General features: G+C 36.9%; 2 protein-coding genes across 6 annotated transcripts; one reads left to right on the forward strand and one right to left on the reverse strand.

Annotated features, from left to right (window-relative positions):
* The first annotated feature begins 298 nt into the window (after positions 1–298).
* On the forward strand, positions 299–14,391 carry LOC100118168 (endothelin-converting enzyme homolog). Of its 5 annotated transcripts, XM_031924868.2 has the most exons (14): positions 299–412; positions 633–908; positions 7,848–7,961; positions 8,182–8,338; positions 8,773–8,982; positions 9,062–9,342; positions 9,460–9,558; positions 9,637–9,807; positions 9,888–10,036; positions 10,179–10,401; positions 10,476–10,935; positions 11,096–11,242; positions 11,341–11,480; positions 11,631–11,998. In XM_031924868.2, exons 3-14 carry the CDS (start codon positions 7,848–7,850, stop codon positions 11,805–11,807), a joined length of 2,328 nt encoding a protein of 775 aa, XP_031780728.1. In that variant the 5' UTR covers positions 299–412; positions 633–908; the 3' UTR covers positions 11,808–11,998. The 5 variants fall into 5 exon arrangements, with proteins under 5 accessions (XP_031780728.1, XP_008209638.1, XP_031780730.1 ...); XM_008211416.4 differs by having other exon boundaries at positions 369–788; positions 11,631–14,391; XM_031924870.2 differs by lacking the exons at positions 299–412; positions 633–908 and adding an exon at positions 4,891–5,256 and having other exon boundaries at positions 11,631–11,807.
* On the reverse strand, positions 13,472–17,630 carry LOC103316860. The gene is made up of 8 exons (XM_031924871.2): positions 16,609–17,630; positions 16,312–16,530; positions 16,127–16,221; positions 15,916–16,047; positions 15,591–15,832; positions 15,291–15,511; positions 14,929–15,203; positions 13,472–14,852 (listed from the first exon to the last, which is right to left on the reverse strand). The coding sequence occupies exons 1-8, from the start codon at positions 16,642–16,644 to the stop codon at positions 14,453–14,455; spliced, it is 1,620 nt and encodes a 539-aa protein (XP_031780731.1). The 5' UTR covers positions 16,645–17,630; the 3' UTR covers positions 13,472–14,452.
* Positions 17,631–18,266: the final 636 nt, after the last annotated feature.

The following is an 18,266-nucleotide window of genomic DNA, read 5'->3' on the forward strand; positions in this document are numbered from 1 at the left end:
CATCGCACATCAGAGGTGTGTGTGGCAAGGTATAGGCAAGGGAGGGGGGATCAAAGGCCACGTGCGCGCCGCGGTACAAGAGCCACTCCGATGAAATTCATAGCCGAGTGAATTTAACAGTAGCGCGCGCGTGTACACGTACACGCAGACATACAGAAGATGCGTGTACAATATGTATCCCCCGCATGCGTGTATGCGGGAGGCATATAGCTCTGGTCTTGTCGGAAAATCAATAAAGGAACTGGAGGAGGGGGTAGAAGCATCCCTGCGGCAGCCGCCGCCGCACCGCCGCGCGTGTGAGGTTTACAAGCTCGACTATCGCGCGCGAGATCCTCTCGACGCTGCTGCGGCGCACAAGAAAATGTCTCGCCTACAGACAGTTCGCCGCTGATTTTCTTCGCCTCTCGTCGGCGTACGCTTGTATCGTGGCCACGGCTACTTAAATATTCTTCTTGTGTTCGCTTTCTCTCTCTCTCTCTCTCTCTCTCTCTCTCTCTCTCTCTCTCTCTCTCTCTCTCTCTCTCTCTCTCTCTCTCTCTCTCTCTCTCTCTCTCTCTCTCTCTCTCTCTCTCTCTCTCTCTCTCTCTCTAGATAGCTAGCTCCGCCGCCGATTTTAACGCGGAGTTAAAAAGTATTTTCCAGTAAGTGTGCGTGTGCGACCGCGCGTGTGCTTTTCTTCGTGTGACAATAAACATTGAGCTGTGTAGTGAAGACACAAGTCGCGGGTATATGTATACGTGTAAGCCTGTCCAGTCTGGCTCTCCAAGCTCGTCAAGATGTCTGTGAAGGTGAGCCTCGCGACGCTCTAAGACACACACGCGCAGCTGCGTATAAAGAGGAGAGAGAATAATTTTTCTCGCAGAGATTTCAGTTGACACTGCACACACGTTAGAGCGATTACGCATAAAGTAAGAGGCATCGAAATTCACTTTTGGCCACAGATTTTGCCATTGTTATATATTTTATACTGTCGTTGTGAGCATACACCCACATATTATATATACTCGTTTTACCTATTTCGTTTGTCATTATATTTATATAGTCTATCATATGAATATGATATATAACCGTTGGTACTTAGGATGTCGTGTGCTTTGACATTGTGAGAGTCGTCCGTATGGCAACCAGTAGAAACGCGAGGATTGCGTAATTGCAGATCGTTGCGTTGGGTATATATAATACAATAATATTATATACCTGACGACGTACGATGTAATGATTTTGTATTTTACAATATATATTTGAGTTGTTATTGCTGTGTACCCAGTAATTGAATTATCTATATACGCCATTGTGTGATGCACAGTAGTAGAGTGTGTACACGTGATCATCGAGAAGGTTATATTTTGACGTGTAAAATATACGAGCTTTGAGCTTTTATGCTTTTTGAATCTTTATATAAATCGAATCGGAAATATGCATGTTTCGCGTTGTTGTGAGATTTAGAGATTACCTGCCGTTGAATCGATATTCACATAGAAACTTTATCTGCGAATTATCTAAAAGCTCGCCGCGCGGATAATACGCGTGTAAAATACAAAATGCATGCGTGTTTACCGTATATACTGTATATTATTGCACGTACGGCAGTTAATTATCATTCAGTGACCGTTATATGCTTACGCGTGTAATTGACTTGCTGTAATATAATGCCCTCGATGTGTGTAAACCGTAGATTATATCATACCACGTTATTGTGTATATATATCTCCCAAAGCTTCAGTACAATATTTATTATTATGATTTGTAAATATAGTATGTCGTACCTTCCATAATACGTTAAGTAGAGCAATCAATTTTCAATTTGCGCGAATTATTCATAAAATTATAATGAAGAGCTCCATAATCTCTGCTGTAGGATATAGAAATGTTCATCTTGCATAATCAATCCCCCATTCGTTTATAATCTCTGTTCAATATTCTCAAACACGTCCAACTATAATACGTATGTGCGGCGGATGCAAATTAATTTGGGATTAGCAGCTTTGTTTGCTCCAGCGCTCTATACTCGCACGTCAGAGCATTTGTCAACATTAGGCTCAGGAATATTAAATTGCAGACAAATAATCAATTCACCGTCAAGCTCACATATTGATCAGAGGGATCGAGTTATAGAACGTTTCTATATTTTACAACAAAAGTCTATTGACTCTGACGCGATTACGGACGCGTGTAAACGCGTGTATAATGACCGAATCAATTTCAATCCATCAAGGGCTTAGCACTATTGGTTTTTCCGCAACGAGCTTGCAGAGGATCCTCCTCTCTCCCACTCTTCGTGATTCTCATTTCGATAGAGTGCGCGGAAAAATCTCTCCTCGTACGAATAAGCGATAATGCCAATTGCGCGCTATTGTAAAGTGTAAAAACAAAATCGCATATTTGTTTACCAGCCAATCCATCCCTAAACCCCTCTAACCCCGCCAGCATCCCCCGGGGGTAAGCAAAGAGAAAAAAAAACTCCTCCGTGTGGCAATCAGCCGCTCGCCGAAAAAAAAGCTCTCACTGCGCAAACGCGCCGAAGGGACGTTCTCACGTGCACGACGCGCACGTATACACACGGGACGAGCGTCTCGCACTACGACCAAATTAATTTCCATCATCGACCATTCCTGGCAGATCAGGGAATAAAGAAAAGCGACAATAAGAGGCGTGGTATATCGACCCTGTCGCAGCGACTTCCGCGGTAAATTCAAGCTGCAGGTTGGAAAAAAACAGCGCGAAATCGAATACCCTCATCGAGCGACGCACTATGGACACACGCGTACACGTGCACTTGTTGCGATTGATGGTACGGCTCAAAGCCTGCCTCGTCGTACAAGTGTTCGTTTCCTGTTGCTCACGGCCGTCGCTGTGTGCGTACAATAGCCTATGGAGCTTTTATAAGCGTGTATATACAAGTGTATCATAGTCATACAGAGACGTGTTTGTGTGTGCGGTGCCAAGAACGTCTCGCGACTCGCCGCGGAGGATATAATTGACCCGTGTGCTATGGCTGAACAATGCCGCGCGCGATTACGCCGCAACATTGTCTATTATCCGATTATTAATGAGAACGTCTTAGCGGAAGAGATGGGCCGCGAAGTCTAGCGTCGCGCTTTATTTTAACGGGCGGAGGCGTGACAGGCCAATTTATTACACGGAATAATGTTTACTCAGCGCCCACGCGCTTCGCAGGAGCTACGAGTTAATTGCTTCCATCGATTTAATTTTGCAGTTTCAAAGTCCGAACGTTTTAACGGAACGCGCGCACAGCGGATTTAATTAACTTTGCTGTAAAACACATGCTGTTTTTTCAAAAACTGGATTCTCTAAATTATATATATATATATATATATATATATATATATATATATATAGGAGATCCTCACGCGCGCTATACAGATCTGTTGGAATTTAATAAAGTTAATTACGGCGTTGTTCGACGATGCGACAGAGTTTTGCAAACATGAAAAGTTTCAATTTAATCCGACGAGTTTAAAAAAAAATTGCTCGTCGGGGAAATAAATCTCCGTAAATTGAGTGGAAATTGTGCCCGAGATGAAAAATTGTTCGACGAAGTTTTATTCATGGGCAAATTAATTTTTATTTTTTTCCACCAAGCCCAGAGAGTTGATTTGAAAAAGAATTTATTGGAAAAGTTGCGCCGTTGTCAGGCTTCGCGCTGTACACGGGACTCTACTTTTGTCCTTTGACAAAAAAAACGAACACGCATTGTCGCCGTATTTTTTCCAAGTCTCTGCTGTGTGCGTATTTTTCGCGAGGTATATACGCTGTACTATATACGTGTGAGTATAGTACGAATGTACGGGTACGTCGCGTATTGCATAAAACATAAAGCTCGTGTGGCAAGCTCAGTCATAACAAAAGAATTATTATCTCATCTTAGAAAAAAACATGCGTTACGGATTTTTGTTACACAAAAAGTAGATCGATTCATTTTAAGCTAAAATATCTACTAGTGTTTTGAATCTATGCAGTATTTGTTATCAACAATATTTTTCTATTTTGAATGTATAGAATCAAAAAATTCAAGCTCTAAAATGAAATAAATCTCGTTGAGATGTCTTCGTACAAATCACATCCTGTGTTCGCGACAAGTTAGCTAATATAAAAATTACATGATGCAGCACGCAGATCGATGAATAACAATCTAGTCGCACAGAAAAATCCCATACGGATATCTGCGCGGAATAATTCTCCGCGTATACATTTATTCGTGCGGGCATCCGGGGGATGCGGCTCGTATACGCATACGCGCGGTAAAAGCATGTATATTTTCATGTGAAGCGACAGACATAAATCTCGAAGCTATATGGAGATGTGCGAATCCCGTAAAATCACGCCATCCGCGGCGCCATTTCCCTTGGCAATCCGGCAAAAACACCCGATATACTGATATTGAGAAGCGCATGTCGGTGAATCCGATAAAGCCTTCATACGCGAGCTTGTCGCTCAATATTACTCGGCCATAATTGCACTTGCACAGTAACAAAAATGTCTAAATGCATTCAAAATTTTCAATGCCTTCCGTACCGAAATAAGAGGAGACAATCGGGAAATTCCAAAAATCTCATAAACATTCAGCGATGTCGATACCGCGCTTGCATAAATCACCGCGATAAATCACAGGGCGACTGCAACAAAATGAGCTTTTCTCCTGCAAAATGCAATCGAACACATAAATACACAGCAGCTGATCTAATTAACGATCGCGTCGCGGTTTGTACTATTATCAGCCGTATACTCTCTCTCTCTCTCTCTCTCTCTCTCTCTCTCTCTCTCTCTCTCTCTCACTCTATACATATATGCAATAATTGCTTCTCTCGTTTTGGCGATCGTTTTTTTTTCCAGCGATGATAATCTGACGCGTCTGCGACGACGCACTAACGTCACGTGCGCTCACGACTGGTGCGTCGGCTTGTATTTTCCGCGCGACTCCTCGCGACAGTATAGTCTTGGACCTCCCTTCTTCGCAATCGCACGCGCGTGCGTGCGCCTCGACGAATTCCGAACGGCCTTGTCGTTGCAGAGACGCTAAGGATCCGAAGAGCTGCGGGAGCTTTTCTGAGAACTACCGCTGTTCGCGTGATTTGTGCTTCTATTCTAGAAGAGTTTTATTTTCTATGTGCAGATACGCGGTGAAGAAGTTGTTTACGGTTGTCGAGACTTTTGCAAAGTTCCTTGGTAAAGAATAGTTAGAGACATTTTTGGTTTAGTGTGCACGATCGTCGAAGGACTACATAGCAAAAATTGGTATGGGACATAGAAATTTTATTTTGTAAAATTCAGTTTTAAAAGAGTAATAACGCTCGTAGCGATGGACTATAACAACCTGTTTAAATAAATTGAATTCAAACTAATTGCTATACGTATGTAATCCACCTATTTAAGCGCACATTATAGCTGATTGAGATTGCCTTTGATTTCGTTGAATGGCATAAATACGCTCCAGTGATGAATACATTTTTCAGTTTAAAAAGGGGCATTCATTTGTATGGGTGAGCTCGTATAATTTGTGAGTATTTTATTAATACCTTGATAATGGCCACTTTAAAGGGTATAATCATGCATGAGCTTTAATACTATATACACGATTTCATCGAAATTCGAATTTAAAGCTTCGACGCGTGGAACAACGTTAACTCGTCATTACACAATTTGCAATGAAAATATACAGGCGACTATTTTCAGCGCATGCACGCACGCATCTGCCTTCGATAAATAGCGATCAAAAACAAGCCGAAAGCTCGTAAATTTCGTTTATCGGACGAACCCTGATGTTCCCACAAACCCTTGACCGCGTTGAACTCGTTCTGCTTTCTCTCAAAAGGCATCGCCAATCGCACGGATTTCGAGCAGATGCCTCTCGGGAATCGCGCCGCGCATATATAAACACGAAGCGCCGCATGCGCGCGTATTATAAAAGAGCAGAGAGAGAGAGAGAGAGAGAGAGAGAGAGAGAGAGAGCGTGAACGAGCGAGATAAGCTCTATTGGCCGAGCGCAGTGCGAGCTCCAAGAGAGAGAGAGAGAGAGAGAGAGAGAGAGAGAGAGAGAGAGAGCGACTGAAAATCGAAGATATTTTTAGACCGGACTGAAATATATATTTTGCCGCGCTGCAGAGGCTTGCGTATGGAAGTAGAGACGCGGCGGAACCCGCGAAGTGCGGATCTCACCGGCCCGTCCGATTAATTGTGCGCTGGAGGCCGCTGATCGGAGCGGAAAAGTCGGTCGGCCACGCGGAGTGTACGTTATAGGTGGTGTGTGTGTGTGGGTTCTCGAGAGATTTGGGAATCGCGATGGCAGAATTCCAGGAGATCTTGCGGTCCGATTTATAAGCGACGGTGGACACGTTGCTCTCGCTCCATTGGAATTTCGCCGAAATTCGGAAACTCGGAAAATTGGATGCGACGGTAATGCGCACTTTCGAGTGAAACTTTTTCTAACAGCGAGGTGAGCTGTTCTGTCGCTCTTTGAGAGAATTATTCAAATGTAAACTGCAACTCGCATACGTCAACCTTTGAGCTTTCAGAGTTACGAAATGTTCATAAGATACATACCGACTTATATTATTATTGAAGTGTAGTCCGTCCATTTCCTTATAATATAATTATAAGGTGTAAGCCGAGTTTGTTTTTCAGTCGCATTACGCGCAATGTGCCGCATTGGATATTTCGGGGAAATGCTGATTTTTTTACTTAGATTAACATCTGCCCCGTATACATTTTATTATCATACAAACGTATACAAGGGGAGTTGCCGAATTCAATTTACATAGATTGAGGTCAACAAAGTTTTATTCGTATTTTCACTTTCAATTTATACTTTTATACGACGCGAAAAGTTTTACTGAAAAAACGTGAACAATTGCTTTCTTCGAGTATTATTTTGGGTAGAGAAATTAATGAATTTTATAAACAACTGCGAGTAAGGTCGTCTGACTTATACTCTCGTGATTTTATCTTATTTGCAATATTTCGTTAGTATTCTACCAATCAATACTGTTATCTCAATTGTTTGCATAACTTCTGTTTAACAATAGCACTACATAAATTAGTTGACAAACGCATAGCTGTTTACAATTCGTATATATCAAACACAAAGAACGCCGCTGATGATCGAAATTGTGCGAGGTATACATTTAATACATTCACGGGAAAATGAAATAACAATGCTTATGAGATAAGCAAAAAAGTATTCATAGTTTATAGTTTTAAGAGAAAAATTGAAATAAATTTAAGGGCATACATATAAATGTCTCAATTACTCATGGGTTCGCAACGAGTTATTTCCTAGTGCAGAGGCTGTTGAAAGTTATGTAAAACGAATCCTGTAATCGGCTTACATACTTATATACCTCTTCATAACTTTGCTTTTGTGTAGTAGCCGTCAAAACAAATATTTTGTGAACATCTGAACTTCAAAACGAATTTGTTTCTGAAGGATTCAACTCATATAAAATCACAGTACTAACTTACAAACAAACACTGTGTTAATATAATTTTTAAATAAAAGCGCAGGTGAAAAAGAGTTATAGTAACAATAACTTTACAAAATATTAACTTTATTTCACTAGATATATCTAATATATAGTTCAAATCGCTTAGGTAAACATTTTCAAAACTACATATAGATATTATTGCATAGGTATACCTATAAATATTATAGTGACGCAGTATTCGTAGTGTGTACCAACTGCAGTGTAAAAATGATCCTTCGTATCGTAGATCCCCCTGTAAAGTAGATGAGAAGAAAACTTTCTATGCTTGGATAAAGTACATCAAATATCATATTGCGATTTTATATCTGCGCTATTATAATTTTATGCTTATTTTGCTTTCTATAGATGATGAGGTACAAACAGGCAGAATTTGAGGACGATAACAGCAGCAGCATTGGCTCGGTTGTATTGAACAGCGATGGGATCAGCACGTCTGCAACTCACATACGATACCGTTCGGTAAGTGCATCATTTTACTATTGACTATAAAGGCAAATGATCCCAGAGAGCTAGATATTGGTAAAGTAATCCGGACTAGATTGGATTGATCAAAGCTGATTATCTCTTGTAATCGTGATCTGTTGCCCTGATTACTGTATCAGACATTTATCATCGCTGACCATTTCAAAATTTTATACAAATATTTGACAATTCATTCTGTTTACTCTCTCATTCTCAGGGCTCGTCGTTGTGGCGAGCAAGAAGCACGCTGGAAAGATGTCTCTTCGTTATTTGTGCGGCATTACTACTTATGGTCCTCGTACTCTCAATAGTAATCAGCAGTAAAAATGGATGGGATGAGGCTCAAGTTCTTCATATCACATCGCATAACGAAGGTAATTAAATATTTTGTATTTATAATTCATAAACAAAATATTTGTGGCCCTATACCTGCACCGGGACTATGCTATTACGCCCTGGAGCGGAATCGCACTCTCTGTTGCGTGCAATAGCAAAGTTTCGGTGCAAATATTAAACAAAAAGTATCGTGTGCGTGTTATTTATGTAATTAATACCACCGTTGTTCCACTCGGATGAGAACTTCTACACTCGTCTGTAATCCTCTTCTCTCCGCCCCTTTTGACCCGAACGATGTTATTGGAATTAGTGGTCGCAAATACTAAAGTTTGCGCCTTATTTTTCGAGTTCAAAATGCGATTATATGTTCAAAATTCGTGTAGCGTTGATATTATATTGCAAATGTAACGTAATCGAAGCATGATTGAAATTATTTAATCTGAATACACAATCAGTAACCCGATTCTTTCAGACGGCTCTCACTGCATTACGGAGCACTGCGTAACCGTAGCGGCGTCGATAATAAACAGTATAGACCAGTCCACCAATCCATGTGATGATTTCTATCAGTATGCGTGTGGTGGGTGGATTAAGAAGAATCCCATACCCGACGGAAAGAGCATGTGGGGCACGTTCGGGAAACTCGAGCAAGACAATCAATTGGTAGTGAAGAATGTTCTAGGTCGGTAATTTGAATCCAGAAATTCTGCAAATCATCAATTAATCTTCACCAAATACAACATTTTTGCCTAATTTTTCAGAGAGGCCTTATGCCAGCATGAAGTCAAACACCGAGAAAAAAGCGCAACAGTATTATACATCCTGTATGGATGCAAATGAAACAATAGAGGCTCTAGGTGCCAAGCCCATGCTTGACTTGCTTGACAACATCGGCGGTTGGAGCATAAATGGAAAATTTAATGTCAGCGCGTGGTCGCTTCAAAATAGTATGCACGTGCTGCAAAATGAGTACAACATGGGCGGATTGTTTTCCTGGGCAGTAAACGAAGATGACAGAAATAGCAGTAGGCACATTATTCAAGTGAGTTATACAAAGTTATTCTTTTTCCAAGATATTTCAACAAAGTGAAGAAAAAAAACAGGAAAATTTTTCATGATTTGTCTACAAACGGGTAGAATAAAAAATAACGATTTACAGATTGATCAAGGTGGTTTAACGTTGCCAACAACTGACAACTACTTAAACAAAACTGAGCACGGTAAAGTTCTAGCAGCCTATTTAGATTATATGACCAAGGTATTTTATTTACAGTATATAGTACACAATCGAATAATGATTGAATAAGCAATTTTTAATCCGATCCCATTTTTACAGATTGGAGTTTTATTAGGGGGCGAAGAAAATTCCACTAGAAAGCACATGCGAGATATAATTGATTTTGAAACGAAGTTAGCAGAAATCACAACGCCGCAAGAAGATAGAAGGGACGAAGAAAAATTATATAACATTATGACGATAAGCGAACTCCAACAGAAAGCTCCATTTGTAAATTTTCTTTTATTCAACGCATCTATAAGTCGCATTGAATCAGCAATTTTTCTTTTAATAATTTTCTTATTTTGCAGATGTCATGGTTTGACTATTTCCAAAATGCCACTCGTCTCGTCAATAAGAAAATTACTATCAAGCTGAAAATAGTCAATTACGCGCCGGAGTACTTTGCAAAATTAACGAAGCTCGTGCAGCAGTACAACAAAACGAACGAAGGAAAAGTGTACGTCCTGTCCAATTACTGTACGTTATGTCGAAGCGTATGTGTGCGTGTATGCGATGGCTTCAGCAATACTTTCATGTATCTGTAACAGATTAACTCGTGTATATCGCGCGCTTTAATTTTTTTATCTTACCATTTCCAGTATCCTGAATGATTACCTCGTGTGGCAGACGGTGAGGTCGCTCACTTCATGTCTATCCAAACCATTTAGAGACGCTTACAAAGGTCTGCGGAAGGCCTTGATCGGCTCCGAGGGCAGAGAGGAACAGTGGCGGTATTGCGTGAACGATGCCAACAATGTCATGGGCTTCGCCATCGGTGCTATGTTTGTCCGAGAAGTCTTTCATGGCAAAAGTAAACCCATGGTTAGTTACACGCTTATTTGAAAATTTCACTTGCAATTTATTTGAGTATAATGAAACTTTGTCAATTTCCGTAGGCAGAGAAAATGATCAACGAGATAAGGACAGCGTTCACGAAAAATTTAAAGAACTTAGATTGGATGGACGCGGAAACGCGAAAATCAGCCGAGGAAAAGGCGAATGCTATTACAGACATGATTGGATTTCCCGATTTCATCTTGAACCCAACCGAACTCGATGAACGATACCAAGATCTGTCAATAAAGCCAAATGAATATTTTTTCAACAACATTCGCGTTAATAAGTACAATTTAAAGAGGAATCTCGAAAAACTCGATCAACCAGTGAATAAGACTTCGTGGATCATGACGCCGCCAACGGTAAATGCTTATTATACCCCAACAAAAAACCAGATTGTCTTCCCGGCTGGCATATTACAAAGTCCTTTTTACGACATGAAAAATCCAAGTAGTTTGAATTTTGGTGGAATGGGCGTCGTAATGGGACACGAGCTTACGCATGCCTTTGATGATCAAGGTGAGTTGCATGAATTATAAATGGAAAAATATCACGCGGAACGTTTCGTTGATAAATTTAAACAGTACTTTTTGGAACTGGTTTATTTTGTTTTTGCTTATAAATTAAACGATATGAAACCAACACTATAACGCAAACATAATAATATGGTTTGTTCAAGGACGGGAATACGACCTACATGGCAATCTTCATCAATGGTGGAACAACGAAACTATAGAGAGGTTTAAGGAAAGGACTGAGTGTTTTGTCGATCAATATAGCGAATTCGAAATTGAAGGCCGGCATGTGAATGGCCGGCAAACACTGGGTAATTTTCTCTTTCTTACAACCCTGTATCCCACAGCAGATCATTTCGCAAGATAATTACGGACCATTAAAAATTATGTACATGTTACCACTTTTCAGGGGAGAATATTGCCGATAATGGCGGCCTTAAGGCTGCGTACCATGCATACTTGACGACGGTAAAAGACTATAAGGATCAACTGCCGTTACCTGGACTTAATTTGACGCATCGTCAGTTATTTTTCCTTAATTTTGCTCAGGTATGTCAAGAAAAGGTTCAAAAGTAAAATTATAGTTTGCTACTATTTTTCGAACGATAAAGTTAATTTTAACAATCAAGCGAAGTAAATTAATCGTTTTCGAATCGTATGACCTTTGTTACCTTTTTTTGCGCGCGCTTCATGTTGCAGGTGTGGTGCTCTGCCGTGACGTCCGAAGCGATCGGTCTTCAGATTGAAAAGGACTCCCATTGTCCGGCCAAGTTCAGGGTCATTGGGCCCTTGTCGAATCTCGACGAGTTCTCTGCCGAATTCAACTGTCCTAGGGGCACGAGAATGAATCCGGTCCACAAGTGCGAAGTATGGTAATGCGTTTGCATGCTTGATTCGCTAAACTTTTTTAAGAGACCTTCCAGAGGCTTTAATCAATCAGGTACGGCTCACGCAGCTTCCACTGCGATTGAATTTCAATAAAGGGTTGGATTTTAAATCGAGGTCCAAATTATAATGTTTGATACAACGTAAAGGCTGCGTTGGCTGTATACTGGTGATAATCCAAACAGGAACTTACAGACGAATTTAAGCGGTATATCTATACGTTTTACCTGTACGTACCATGAGCTGGTCATAGAGGGGTGAAACGAGATTCTCTCTCAATTGATCATTAGAATCCAATTAATGAAAAATTGTAATATGATGCGTCAGTCAGTAATTGCACATTTTTCGCGTTCCGCCAGAAATTTTGACAAAACGCTTGATCTCGTTTATGGAGTTTATGGAAGAAAAGGGTATATGTACCATGGAACTCTGCTTCTTCGAGACAAACAATTAAGGGGTTGAACAAAATCTAAAGTTTTGTTTGCTCCATGCAGAAGCGATTTTGTACAACAACAATACCTGTATATGAAATTGTATTACTTTGCTATTGTATACGATTTGCAATTGATAGTTTAAACCTTTGCCCTTTTCCACTTTTATACTCAAAAAATACTATACAGTATATCATTCTTGCTCTTCCTATTTTCTGAAACTTAATACGACTTAGATAAATGAAGATAAATAGTAAAAGTAGAAAAAGTGGAAAATTTTTTGAAAACAGTTACACCGTACAAACTCTATACAAAAATAACCCTACACGCTATACAAAATAATTCTACACAGGAAATAACTGCACGGAAACATTCTACACAGATATTTACTGCACGGAAATTCCCTACACACATTTTCGGTAATTTTAATACACCGCAAAACTCTACACAATCGTAAAACCTATTGTTGTCCACAATGTATAATAATAGGTTATATGATTGTGTAGAGTTTTGCGGTGTAGTAAAATTACCGAAAATTTGTGTAGGGAATTTCCGTGCAGTAAATATCTGTGTAGAATTTTTCCGTGCAGTTATTTCCTGTGTAGAATTATTTTGTGTAGCGTGTAGGGTTATTTTTGTGTAGAGTTTGTACGATGTCAAAACAGTCGTCTCGTTGAAGCAGAGTAAACTTATAGTCAAAGTGCCGCCGAGTTATTTCTGCAGGCAGGATAGATGATAAGCTTAAAAAAATTATTTTAAAATAATATCGATGTGATGAATATATTAATATTTTAATTATTATATTGATTATTGATAACTCATGTTCTAAAGTGTAAAAATTTCAGGTGTATATTCATACCTAACGTATTTTAAAAGAAAATCAAATTTTGATGATTATTCTTACTGCTTTCATTTATTTGTCATAACTGCTGCGAATATTCTACCAACACTAAATTGAAAAATTAATGATATAAACAGAATTTAAATAGTTTAGGATACTAACAATCGAATAGAATTTTTGCGCAAGTATATACTGTGATAGTCAAACCAATATGTAAAACGTACTGCGAATTGAACGTGGCGATATATAAATAACTTGGTTCAACAACATATTTTATACTAATATATTTGAATATAACGGGATTTTGATTATTTGTTACGATAAAATGCAATCAATTTAATTGTAGTTAATTAATAAGTTACACAGACGATCAATTGAGAAAACTTTTATAATAGTCGAAATTGAAGAAGATGTAGGTATTTCTTTGAATCGAGAAAGAAGAACCCAAAATTTTGGAGTGAAAATACTTTGCAGTTTATTCATATTATCTATTACAATACAAATTATATAAGAAATAAAAGACGGATAACGAATTATTTGTTTTATAATTTCTCAAATTTTCAACGCATTTTATATTTAATATAAGAACATTAAAAATTCATTGATAAGGAACAATGTATTATTAACAGCCATTATACTTATAGGTATTGTTTTGAAATTTAAAAAGATTTCGTATGCGATTGAAAGTAAAGACTCTTAAAAAATCAATTACTACACTTGAAGAAATATTTAAGTTTTATGTTTTTTTATTCTCAGTCATCATATGCCGATGATAAATAGTCAAACAAAATAACTTAGCCAACCATTGACTATAGTGTTTCAAAGTTATAGTCAAACCGATGTTTTATTCCTGCGTAAATAGACAGTGATTAAAATAACAAAAATTGTAAAAAGAGAAACAGAGTTCAGAACTATTGCTAGTCGAACGAATAAAACCGTAGTATATAAACCATAAAAAGAAATTAAGTAAATCGTTACGACGATTTATGTATTCAATGCGATTTGTAGGCCTTAAAATGTACGCAGTGAGATGTGAATAAGTATGTGAATTTGTTAAAATGTGTTAATTGTACATTGATCATAATTGGATATAAAAAGATAACGTCTCTGCTACATTGTCGAGAGCTATGAACAATAAGGTTTTGACGTTATATATATAAAATATATTGTTGTGTATAATTTATGTATTATTTGATATAAAAATACGAAAGTGATACGTCTATGATGTATGTAATTATTTTTTGGTATTTTACTTGTACGTCATGTACTTAGCTTAAATTACATTAATGTTGACATATTTAAATATGACTTTTTATTTATTATTATTTCGTATACTCATATCTCATACACTTATTTATAATATTTTATTTATTCATATTTTTCATACTTCCATGCAGCGATAAGTGCTTCATTATTTGATTCGAAGTTCGCTTATTGATAGAACTTTTTAAGCGTTTAATTTTCGTGTTTGGTTGCTTGATAACTAACTTTTCATGAATTGGCTTATACAGATCACTTATTTCATTCCTTAGGAAATAAGGAGTTGATTTTCTTGTCTTGTTACAATAAGAAAACCACAGATTCTCAAAAATACAAATAATTACACTAAATATCATCATTATAATCAGTCCTACAAGAAGTACTTGTATATGACCCAACTCAACTGGTTGAAAATTATTAAATACTCCATGCTGAAGATTTTGCTGGAAGGACCATTTAGCTTCCAGATACTTTAAAATACCGGATGAGCGAAGCCGCATCAAGCTATGTAAATATATTAAATCATATAATAAATTTTGATATTATTCGTATATGCGACAAAATGCGAACTTAAACTTACTATCTGTTTATAGTTTTTCGATATTTGGAACCTCGATAATGTAAAAACGATATTTTGGAACTCCAATAAGTGCCAGGTATTTTTACTATTTGACATATATCTTGGACATGGCGATATTCTTTTAAAAATACGTCTGATGCTTCAACATAAACGAAACCAGTACGGCAAAGGTTTTTTCTTAATTCCAATTCATTTTCCATATCCGGGCAATTTTTGTTTAATAATTTTGCCCACTTCTCTTTCGTAGCTGTTGGTTTATTTCCAGTAGTTATAGCCTGAATTCATATTAAATAGATATTAAAAAGTTATTTCTCATAAATAGAATTTAACTGTATCTTATAATAGCAATAATATGTACGTACTCCGGTTAGTTCATCGTAAGCAAGGCTTTTATTCCTCACGCAAAGAGAATATGTCCCTAATCTCCAGACATCATCAAGATTACTGATTCCTACGTATGGTGCGCGAAATGCTAAGTAAGACGTCAAAGTGCTATTGAATCCACACGATAGTAGCATTCCCATATTGAGTGAGGTGAGGGCACACAATCTTAGAGACCAAGAACGAGGCATTTCTTGAAATCCTATAAACGTGTTCTTTTTTTTTTTTTTTGTTTAAATAATAAGTTGTGACTTTGATCAATATGATTTTTAAGAACAAACCTTGACCACTCGTGGCACCCAAAACGCAGAGTAGATTGAAAGTAGGAAAACCAAACTCTTTACTTTCATTGCAATATTTAGCTTGCTTTGTCCAATTTCTTTTGAGTTTCTGAATACTCATCATTGTAATGGTTAATATCACCACAAATACAGTCGATATAATCCAGACATTAAAATCAAATATTCGCGTATACCACCATTTGGAAACAAAAGTGCCCTCCGAAAGTGCAAAAAGTGAATACCTATTAAATGTTTTTACAGTTCAAACTCATTAATTAATTTATCATGGTGTCTTATTTCAGCAATAAATGTTAAATTAACTTACGAATTCTTGCCTATTACTGTGCTGTGCGTATAGTAAGCAGTAGGTGGAAGCTTCATAAGAGAAGTTGTTAAATGAGCATGAAATTTACCAGTTTTTAAAAGTGCATAATTATAAGACGGTTCATAGATAGATCTGTACAATTTAATTGATTAATTAGAAAAAATTGCATGTAAATTAATAATTTTGTACTTCAAGTTGATTTTCAACTTACTTAAATTTTAATGCATCCTGTATTGCAGTCCAAGCATCACCAAAAAATCCAGTAACTTCAGTGTTATTATTCAAGAAAATTAAGTACGGATTTAGCTACAAAAATATATTAAATTAAAAATTTATCGAAAATCCAATAAGATTCAGTATAAGATTAAGTTTTATATTCATTTAATAACAATTTACTTCATCAACAGCGATGTTTAAAATTTTCCCTTCAAGATTTGATGTAAAATCAACAGAACAAAGTGCACTGCGATTTGGTTTCAAAGCTTCAAGCTTATCAAATATTCCAGTAGCTGAATTAAAACGCCAAACCCGTTCAGGTAAAAGCAAGTTATCATTTTCACCCTGGTGTTTTAAAAAAGAAATGCAGGTTTCTCCAAGGGATTCAGCTGGAATCAACTAAAAATATCAATAGTCAAACAGTTTTTTATATGTTTAAAAAATAACAAATTGTTGAACAATTCTCAAAGTATTTACAATCATGATAAAGATATACTTATTATGGAAAAACATGTTCTTGTGCACAAGCTTCTGCTATGCAAATTAAGTTCTCGTTCTGCTAGTAAAGGTACAGGTAAAGTATCAAAAAAACTGAAGTACTATCTAGGTGGTTTATTAATTTATCGATTGAATACTAATTTATCTTTTCTATCACAGAATTAAACCTGTGTATTCATAAATTGTTAACTTGTCAGATGTCCCAAATCATGGTCTATTGTTTGCATTACCGCCGATGACTCTGCTATTTTGACAAAAGATTTTAGTGAATAGAAAAAGAAATTGATATAACTCGTATCTAAATCATGAATATAGAGGGTTACAAGTTTAGTGCAACAAAAAAAAAATCAAAATTTGCAGCAAATCACGAATATTAATCGCAGAAAATCACAAAATATATTTTTTTATATATCCTGATGAAATTTATGTATTTTATTTGATATCAGTTCTCTACTTCCAGGGAATAAAATAAAATACATTTTAGACTTGAAGACTACTATCAGTCTTGGGCGCCTTCGACTAATCACTCGTGCTTAAATTATTTTACGCTGCTAGAAAAGGCTAATTTACCCCCTAGCTAAACAATTTACTATTAATAATATTGGCATAACTAATAAATTACTGATATTTTCATGTTTTCATACTCAATAATTTAACTATTTATATCGCGATTTTCACTGTTACATTTGTATCCAATAATAACGAGTAGATTTTGCTTTCTTCCTAAGGAAGCCTTGTAATAGTAATTTTAGGAGTAAGGAGGTGTAAAAACATGTGGGAAGTGTGTTTTGATGCATTTTTAGTCGAAAAATGGTATTTTGGAAAATGTTCGTACGGATGTGTGTATGTGTAAATTCGTATACGCCTGTATCTCAGCTTTTACTCAGTGGATTTTAACCCACCAAATCTTATTTTCTTTGTTCTCACTAGGACATAGCAGAAAAAAAGCCCGTTTTTACATTTTGTAGACGCGTTTTTTTTTTAGTTTTGAGATTTCAGTTTTTTTCTGTAATAAAGTTATTGGAAAAAATGCTAAAAGTAAATTGCTTGATATGTACCTGAAAGAGAATATAATTACCTATATTTTTACCGCGGAAAAATTAAATTATCCTTCGTCGCTCATTTATTATATACACCATAAACCGTAATTTTTTGAAATTGTTTTAACTTGAAAACTAAATGTTGAATCTTCCTAAAAAAAGTGATTATTGAAAGTTATTAGGACTATAATCCACTTCAATTTAAGTAGTTTAATGGGGCAGATCCTGAGAAAAACATCAAAAACTGAAAAAAGTCGTTTTTCTAAGTGACGCGATAAGTGGAGTAAAAAGGCAATAATTAATTCAAAATTTTGGATTCAGTTAGCATTATATAGCACCTTAATCCCTTTCTTTCGGTTATTTATGATAGTAGTTAGTTTCAAAGATATTAAGCTTTAACATTTTTTTTCTCACCCTGTATACCCTGTTGAAAATAATGATGACGTTAAATGACGTCATTTAAAGCTACAAATTGGAACCTTTTATGACGTCATTATTTTCAACAGGTTGTACTTCTAAATACGTATACTCTTAAATACATTAAAATGGATAAAATGGTTGCCTATATAGGTGCTACCATCCGGATGGTAGTACGGA

This window comes from Nasonia vitripennis, chromosome 2 (assembly GCF_009193385.2).
Source record: "Nasonia vitripennis strain AsymCx chromosome 2, Nvit_psr_1.1, whole genome shotgun sequence".
In the NCBI taxonomy this organism is placed as follows: Eukaryota; Metazoa; Arthropoda; class Insecta; order Hymenoptera; family Pteromalidae; genus Nasonia; species Nasonia vitripennis.